The 9,270-nt window shown below is 41.0% G+C and overlaps 1 protein-coding gene across 1 annotated transcript in view; it reads left to right on the top strand.

Annotated features, from left to right (window-relative positions):
* LOC125035000 (neuroligin 4-like) overlaps positions 1-9,270 on the top strand; it is an 81,348-nt gene that overhangs the window by 44,060 nt on the left and 28,018 nt on the right. The window contains exon 2 of the mRNA XM_047627045.1: positions 1,681-1,878. Within this exon, the coding sequence (XP_047483001.1) occupies positions 1,740-1,878 (139 nt within the window). The 5' untranslated portion in view covers positions 1,681-1,739. The remainder of the gene's footprint in view (positions 1-1,680; positions 1,879-9,270) is intronic.

Here is a 9,270-nt window from a genome sequence, read left to right as displayed (position 1 = left end):
GTGATTCCTTATGTCAACGTGTGGTTCAAATGTCATGAATCTATCTAAGCGTACCCCTAGATTATTCATAGAAGTGATCGGTTTAATAGAGGAGCTTTCAAATTATATGGTTGTGTCATTGGGAATTTTAGCTGTTCTGCCGACTACCTATGAATTGAGTTTTATGTGGATGTAGTTTAAGGCCATTAGTGTCAAAATATAATTTTGCTTGTGTAAGAGTATGTTGAGTGTTTCTTATTAATGTGTTTACTGAGTCACTGTGAAGAAACTGTGAAACATCGGCGCACTGCACTAGAAGGCAGTTATGGGCTATTGTTGATAAAACATTTATGAGAATTGTAAATAGTATCGTACCTAAAAAATATCCCTGCGGAATACCAGAAGGTACTTGTTGTTTTGATGACATACCATTATTGATTCTTACCGATTAGGTTCTTGTATCTAAATAACTTTTAAACCAAAAGGTATGAATTTTATGATTTACTAATTTGTTAAAAATCAGAATCCTTTGAAAGGTCGCATAATATGAGCAAATTTACCTGATTTTGGTCTTTATTTTTATAAATCTCATCAGTAATTTTTAGTAGATAACCTATTTCTAAAACCATGTTGTGTTTTAGATAAAAAGGTAGAGAGAGAGAGAGAGAGAGAGAGAAGGTGGAAGGAAGAAAAGAGAGAGAGAGGGTGGAGGGAGGAAGAGAGAGAGAGAGAGAGAGAGAGAGAGAGAGAGAGAGAGAGAGAGAGAGAGAGAGAGAGAGAGAGAGAGAGAGAGAGAGAGAGAGAGAGAGGAGGGGGTGGAGTAGGACGAGAGAAAGAGAGAGAGAGTGGAGGAAGAGAGAGATAAAGGTAGAGAGAGAGAGAGAGAGAAGGTGGAAGGAAGAAAAGAGAGAGAGAGGGTGGAGGGAGGAAGAGAGAGAGAGAGAGAGAGAGAGACAGAGAGAGATAGGGAGAGAGAGGGGGGGGATTGTGCGTTTGTTTTTGCGTAATTACAATACTTTGTATGTGTTTCTGTCCTACTTATAATAAGTAAATAGATATATATGTGTGTGTGTTTGTGCGAGTATAAACAAGCACACACCACGAACGAAACAAGTCACAAATAAACCCGCCGGACACAGCCACCGAAGTACACACGCGGCACCGAGCATCTTGTCCGTCCGCTCTCTCTGACCTGAACAATTAAGTGAGACGAAGGCAAACTTTCTCCTCGGCTTCTTCTTTACTGCAAATAACCTCTTAGAAGTTTGTGCTCGAGTTCAGCCGCATCTTTTATCATTAGAGGAGAAGGACGTCCGCCGCCTAATGCCGCTTATGAATTCTAGCGCCGCGCTGGGCCTCGAGCTGGGCCTCGAGCTGGGCCTCGAGCTGGGCCTTGAGCTGGGCCTCGAGCTGGGCCTCGAGCTGGGCCTCGAACTGGCCGCCCGGTCAATCTTGTTGAAATCGTTGTCTTGGTGTACACTTAGATAGATATATAGATGAATAGAAAAATAAATACATGTGTATATACATACATATATATGTGTGTGTGTATGTACACACACACACACACACACACACATATATATATGTGTGTGTGTGTGTGTGTGTGTGTTTGTGCTTTTAAAAATATGTTTTCATTCATATAAAATGTCATTGCTTTACTAGTTATCCATAACGGCCCCCTTCTCCCCCCTCCCGCAGGCTTCTTCAACCCGAACGTGGACCCCCTGGGGCGCGCCACGGTGGCCAACTACGGCCTCATGGACCAGCTGGCGGCGCTGCACTGGGTCCAGGAGAACATCGTGCGCTTCGGCGGCGACCCCGGCCACGTGACCGTCATGGGCCACGGCACCGGCGCCGCCTGCCTCAACTTCCTCGTCATCTCGCCCGCCGCCGCAGGTCAGTCTCTGTTTCGCCTTGTGCTCGCCTCGCTGTCTGTCTGTCTGTCTTACGCCACATTGTCTGCATCGGCTTCCTCGCCACCTCGCCGCAGGTCGAGCTTATTGCTTTGATTTACATCATTGTATCTGCATTACTATCTATCTATCAATCTGTCTCTCTCTCTCTCTCTCTCTCTCTCTCACTACTTGAAATATATAGATGGCATTCTACATCCCTCTCATGGTATGCCCCCACTTGCAATCTACCGTGATGCCTCCACTGATCCTCATGGAGCAACAGGGATTGGTGTGCTAATTCCTGATATAGATCTTGAAGAAAGTGTGTGCATTTCCAACTGGACAAGCACAACTGTTGCCGAGTCAGTAGCTATATATCATGCCATTAAGAAAGGTAGTGAGCAGCAGCGACACCTGGCTGTCTTTACAGACAGCCAAGGCGCTCTCCACAGGCTTACTGCATTCAATCCAGAAAACATGATAACTAGGAATATCCTTCACCAAATTTCCAAATCAGAACGGGGTACTCAAGTGCCACTATACTGGATACCCTCTCATATAGGAATATCACTATGTTGATCAATTAGCCAGGTTAGCACTTTCCCATGAAGATCCATATTATGTAATACCGCTATCTCTCAATCAAATGAAAAAACGAGTTATCAACTGTCTTAGGAATTATGAGGGTCAGGTATGGACCCCTGAAAAGATGTAAAAAGACGGACATGGTACTATCTGGCATTACGAGAGTATTGCTGGGACATCAAATTTAGACAAACCCTATAAAGTCTATCACGGACTGTCTAGGAGACAACAGGTTACATTAACTAGGCTACGCATAGGATATCAGTATACTATGCAATATGTACAGGATGCAGTTTTGGATGCAAAACCTGTTTCATATCACCACTGCAAACTGTGCAAGGCACCCAAGTCGCATAATCTCACTCATTACTTACTCTGTTGCATAAAGACTGCATCCTATCGATCAAGTAGTACTGTTCACAGATTAGCACTTGTTAGTTATATTAACTTTATTATAGACACTGGTCTTGTCTTTGACATGATTAGTGATATAAACGGTTTTTTACCAGCCAGATGATATTTTAATACAGTGATAATAGCACAGCCCTTCAGGCATGTATGTAACACTAATGTTTGACTGATGGCCCTCTACAAAAATAGAAGCACAGCCAGTTTGGATAGATGCTTTGGTATCTTACCCTGGCTTTTTGCAGGGCATGTACACTGTTCTGTAAATAAATGTTATCAAATCAAATCTCTCTCTCTCTCTCTCTCTCTCTCTCTCTCTCTCTCTCTCTCTCTCTCTCTCTCTCTCTCTCTCTCTCTCTCTCTCTCTGTCTCTGTCTCTGTCTCTGTCTCTGTCTCTCTCTCTCTCTCTCTCTCTCTCTCTCTCTCTCTCTCTCTCTCTCTCTCTCTCTCTCTCTCTCTTTCTTTCTCTCTCTCTCACTATCCATCTATCTACCTATTTATCTATCTATTTGTCTGTTATCTATCTGTCTATCAACTTCACTATCTATTTACCTATCTGTCTATCTGTATATATTTCTTTGTCTATCTATTTATATATCTATTTACATAATTATCTTCACCTTTTACTACAAAATTCTACTATGACTATTGCGTAATACCTTCATGACTTTATTTAGAGGCTGCATCCTGATCCCTGACCTATCACCTGTTTGCTGTTCTGGCTATACTGTTCCGGTCTGGCCTTTGTTTTTACAATACCATTAAAACACTCTTGACATGATACTTGACATCAACCTGTTGCTCCGACCTAACATGAACTCCAGTGGCCTTTCATTTAGTGAAGAATTTATAATAAGGAAAATTAAATGAATAAATAGATAGACGAAATACAGTTTTCTTGACCTTTTAACTTAAGTGTACAGGAATGGGAAAGAAGAGAGGACTGAGGTAAAATCAGATAGAGGAATAAAGAGAGAGAGAGAGAGAGAGAGAGAGAGAGAGAGCGAGAGGGAGGGAGGGAGAGAGAGAGAGAGAGAGAGAGAGAGAGAGAGAGAGAGAGAGAGAGAGAGAGAGAGAGAGAGAGAGAGAGAGAGAGAGAGAGAGAGAGAGAGAAGGAGGGAGGGAGGGAGGGGGAGGGAGGGACGAACAGACAGAGGGGGGGAGGAAAGAAGGGGGGAAGATAGAAGGAAGAAAGGAAGGGAGGGAGGGAGAAGGGAGGGTGAGGAAGGGATGGAAGGAGAGAGGGAGGATGGAAGGAAGGGAGGAAGTCACCGATGAAAGAAGGAATTATCCCAAAATGAGGTAGAGGAGGAGGAGGGAGAAGAAAAGGATAGAGAGATGAGAAGGTGGAGGAGTAGGTAGAAGTAAAAATAGAGATGAGAGAAAAAGAAGTAGGAAGAAAAAAGGAAGAGGAAACGAATATAAGGAAACACTGTAGAAAGAGGAGGATGAACGTGAAAAAGAAAGGTAGTGGGGAAAAACATTAACTTTAAAAACAAGGTAGAAGAAAAACGAAAAATAATAGAAGGAACAAAGAATTGAGATAATTAAAGTTAAAGATAACAGCTTTAACGCTCAACATAATTAAAGACAGAACAAGAAAATGTACGAAGAGAAGATGTAACAACGAGGTGCTGGAAAAGGGCGAAAGGGTGGAAGGTTAAGAAAGTGGATGAGAAAGAGGGGAAGAAAAGGAGGAGGAGGAGGAGGAGGAGGAGGAGGAGGAGGAGGTATGGGAGGCATGGGAGGCGGTGGAGGAGGAGGAGGTATGGGAGGCGGAGGAGAGGAGAAGCCTCCCCCGGTAGAGGAAATGGGTCGAGTTAGGTCGGGAGAGTCAGGATGAAGTCAGCGGAACCGGCGTGTTATGACCCGGTCCAGGGATCAAAGAGAACGTTACATATTCCGCTCTTAGAGGGGGGAAACTTAACCATTTCTCCAGGATAGGAAAGGGGAGGAGAGGTGCGGGTGGGTGGGAAGGAGAGGGTGAGGGAAGTGAAGGGAGAGGGAGAGGGAAGAGAAAGGCGAGGATAAAGGAGAGGGTGAGAGAAAGGAGAGTTAGAGAAGACGAAGGAGAGAAACAGTGATAAACTAAAAGACGAAGATGGTGAGAATAAAAGGAAAAGAGAGAAGATTGGTTAAAGAAAGAGGGAGAGGTTGAGATTGAGGAAGGGCCTAAGGGTAAGGGAGAAGAAGAGCTTAAGAGTCAGGGCAAATAAAAGGAAGATATGAGAGAGAAAGAGAGAGAGGAGAAGGAGGGAAAGGAAGAGAGAGAGGAAGAAGGAAAAATGAAGAAGGAAAGAGAGAGAAAGGAGGCGAAGGGGAGAGAGGGGGAAAGGTAGGGGAAGAAAAGGAAATGGAGAGGGAGAGAGAGATAGTGAAAGAGCGAGAGGAAGACGGAAAGGGAAAGAGACAGAATGAAGGTGAAGGGGAAAGTAGAGGGGGAGGGAAAGGAAGGAAACGAGGCACAGAGAAAGCAAGACATCCTAATCTCCCTTCAAACTTTTATTGAACTTATGCCAAGCAAGTGAGATTAATTACTTGGCATTCTGAGTTATGGATTATTTCACTTTTTTACAGCTTAAAATGTCTGAGTCTTATCTCTCCTTTTATGTCTCACAGGAGGCTATGAGGTCTTTCAGAGGTCTAAGGAACAGTCGCTTCGAGACTTTTATCCTGTTAGTGTTGCCACGCTCCAGTTTTGGAATCATGCCCAATGCAGGAAATAACTTTGGGAAAAATGTTAAACGGTGTGTGTGTGTGTGTGTGTGTGTGTGTGTGTGTGTTTTCATGCGTACATGTGTGTGTGTGTTTTCATGCGTACATGTGTGTGTGTTTGTGTTTTCATGCGTACATGTGTGTGTGTGTGTGTGTGTGTGTGTGTGTGTGTGTGTGTGTGTGTGTGGGTGGGTGTGTTTTCATGCGTACATGTGTGTGTGTGTGTGTGTAAGGTAAATATTATAAAGAAAGAAAGAAACAGGGAGCGTGCCTGTGTGCGTGTGACTATGTATACGTGAAAACGAAAAATAAATAGCACTCGTATCCATGTGTGTAAATAGATACACCGGCAAACGAACTAGTATATAGATTTGTATGTAGATAAACAAATCGATAGTTACATGCATCGTTCGTTACTACGCTCCCACTATAGTTTAATATCTGTTGGAAATACAATCACCGGGTCCCCATGTCACTCACAATATAGTAAATTGATATAGGTTAGTCTTAAATACGTCCAAATTGCCTCACTTGTAACAGTTACCCCTTTTACTCTAGATTTACGCGTTTTCTTTGTTTAAGAAAAAAACATTCTGCGCTACTTCTATTAAACTATATTTTTATTTTTGTTTTACTTTTAGAGAGATTTCTTTTCTTTTTTTTCTTTTGCTATTTGTGTTGCTTTATTTCATTATAGCACTGGAAAACCAAGAACGTTATACACAGTTACACAGTCAATTTTCTCTCTCTCTCTCTCTCGCTCTCTCTTTCTTACTCTCTCTCTCTCTCTCTCTCTCTCTCTCTCTCTCTCTCTCTCTCTCTCTCTCTCTCTCTCTCTCTCTCTCTCTCTCACTCCCCATTCCCCCTGTCCCGCTTCCCCTTCTCTCTTTCCCATTTCATATCGCTTTCTCGTTACCGGTACATTCGAACACATACGTTTTTTTTTTATACGAGTTTGCCGCCTGCCTTTGTTCGTACTCTAGTTAGTAATATGTGTTCCCGTTTTCTTCGAATGTCGTGATGTTTCCCGTTTTCTTTAAATGACGTTATATGTGTTCAGTTTTTTTGGAATGCCGTGATATGTGTTCCCGTTTTCTTTGAATGCCGTGATATATGTTCCCGTTTTCTTTAAATGCCGTGATATGTGTTCCAGTTTTCTTTGAATGCTGATATGTGTTCTCGTTTCCTTTGAATGCTGTGATATGTACTTCCCGATTTCTTTGAATGCCGTGATATGTGTGTGTTCCCGTTTTCTTTGATTGCCGTGATTTGTGTTCTGTTTTCTTTGAATGCCGTGTTATGTGTTCCCGTTTTCTTTGAATGCCGTAATATGTGTTCCCTCTTTCTTTGAATGCCGTGATATGTGTGTGTTCCCGTTTTCTTTGATTGCCGTGATTTGTGTTCTCGTTTTCTTTGAATGCCGTGTTATGTGTTCCCGTTTTCTTTGAATGCCGTAATATGTGTTCCCGTTTTCTTTGAATGCCGTGATATGTGTGTGTGTTCCCGTTTTCTTAGATTGCCGTTATTTGTGTTCCCGTTTTCTTTGAATGCCGTGATTTATGTTCTCGTTTTCTTGCAATTTAAACGTCGCTCTCATAATGAGCGAAGGCACCGTCGCTCGCCTCTGAAACGTCGCTTTGTCTACCGGGGTTATGTTGCTGGTAGTGAGGTCTTGATTTGTTTGAATTGTGGAGTAATTGTGTTTTTGTCTTTTTCTTGATTTGCTTTTTGTGCATTTGTTGTTGTTATTTTGCGGGGATTAACCTTGTTGTTTTTTTGTTTAAGGTATTATCTTTGAATAGAATCTGTATTCTTCTTCATTGCTATTGGATCGTAGTCGTTCAGAGAGGGATAAATGCTTTTCTGTTGTATAGTGCTACCTACCGATATTTAAGCGTGTTATTGTTGATGTCGAGGTTATTTTGTTCCTGGCGGCGCTATTCTGGTTGCTATACAGTTGTTTGTGATTTGTCATTGTTGCTTGCTGTTTTATTTATGTTATTGTTTCCTTTATTGTTTCCTCTATGTGTACTCTTTAATGTTATTGTAGTTTGCAACTTTCTTTTGTTATATGTGGTGTTACAGTTTTCGGTATATTTTGTGTCATTTGTTGGTTGTGATATTACTGATCCAAATGTTTTTGTTTTTTTTCTTTTTTGTTATTTGTAATTTGTTATTCTTTCTGGTTTTGTTATTTGCTATGATATTCCTTATTTGTCACTGTTCCTACTGTTTGTTGCATTAGGTATTTGTTATTGCTATTGTTCTGTTATTTGCTTTGCTACATGCCAGTGGTTATTGTCCTTGTTTCTGTTATTTGCAGAATTATATGTTATTTATTGCCGTTATTTGGTGTTGTTGTCCTTTCTCTCGTACTATGGAAATTTCCTCCGCTGTCATTACCATATTTCTGCTGCCGTTAATGGCCTAGCGAGTGCTGCTGTTATTGGGTTAGCGGTCTTAATAACGTCGCTATCTCCTGTCTTATCTCTCTCTCTCTCTCTCTCTCTCTCTCTCTCTCTCTCTCTCTCTATCTATCTATCTATCTATCTATCTATCTATCTATCTATCTGTCTATCTATCATCTATCTATCTCTATCTCTCTCTCTCTATCTATCTATCTATCTATCTATCTATCTTTATCTATCTATCTGTCTGTCTATATATATATATATATGTTTCTATCTATCTACCTATCTATCTATCTTTCTCTCTCTCTATCATCACCACCGCCAGCTTCTTCGTCTTCTCACCCTCTTCCTTCTTCATTTACTCACCCTCCTCTTTCTTCTTCTTCTTCTTCCTCTTCTTATTCTTATTCTTATTCTTCTCCTCCTCCTCCTCCTCCTCCTCCTCCTCCTCCTTTGCTATCATATTATATCAGTCCCACTACATAATTTAGATAACATTTGAAACATGTTTATATTACTTGTATTACATAGTGTGGTGTTACTTGTCTTAAACTTGGGTCATTCGTTACGTCACACAAATGTGTACTTCCAGCTTAGTTGACAAAGTATGAATGTTCCATGTTATATATATATATATATATATATATATATATATATATATATATATATATATATATATATACATATATACATATATATATTCTTTTTTTGTTTGCTTGTTTGTTTTCTTATTTTTGCTGTTGTTTTTAATGAGAAGAGGATTTACTTAATCAAATTAGTGTGTGATATGTCTTCCCCTACACGTGGATGTATGTAGCACATTTGTCCCTTCTAATGCATAATGTTGCCATACTAATGTTAATGTTCACGTGATATTATCCTCCGTTGAAATATTCATTTTTCAGTGATCTAGTGATCGCCTGACCGCAAGTCCTTGTCACTAGAATGAAAAAGTTTATTATTCACATTCAGCATTTTGCACCGGGACTGATGTCAGTTCATAACTCAATAATCTTGCGCATCCTTGATTGACTCCACGGTATCCAAATCTGACCTTTTTTCCTGGCAAGGTAGAGTGGAGTTGGTTCTCTTTATCTGATCCCACAGCTTCCGTGTGACTTCATTCCTGGCAATAAATTCCCTACACCCGGGCTTGTTCCTTGACATATATGCTACACATTATGGAAAATAAATCAGATCATCATATCCGCAGTGGAGCTTATCACCAACAGCAGAGGAGGCTGCAACCCATTTTTTTTGTTTTTTTTTCTTTT

The sequence above is a fragment of the Penaeus chinensis genome, chromosome 19 (assembly GCF_019202785.1).
Source record: "Penaeus chinensis breed Huanghai No. 1 chromosome 19, ASM1920278v2, whole genome shotgun sequence".
NCBI lineage: Eukaryota > Metazoa > Arthropoda > Malacostraca > Decapoda > Penaeidae > Penaeus > Penaeus chinensis.
This window is presented reverse-complemented; position numbering and strand designations above follow the sequence as displayed.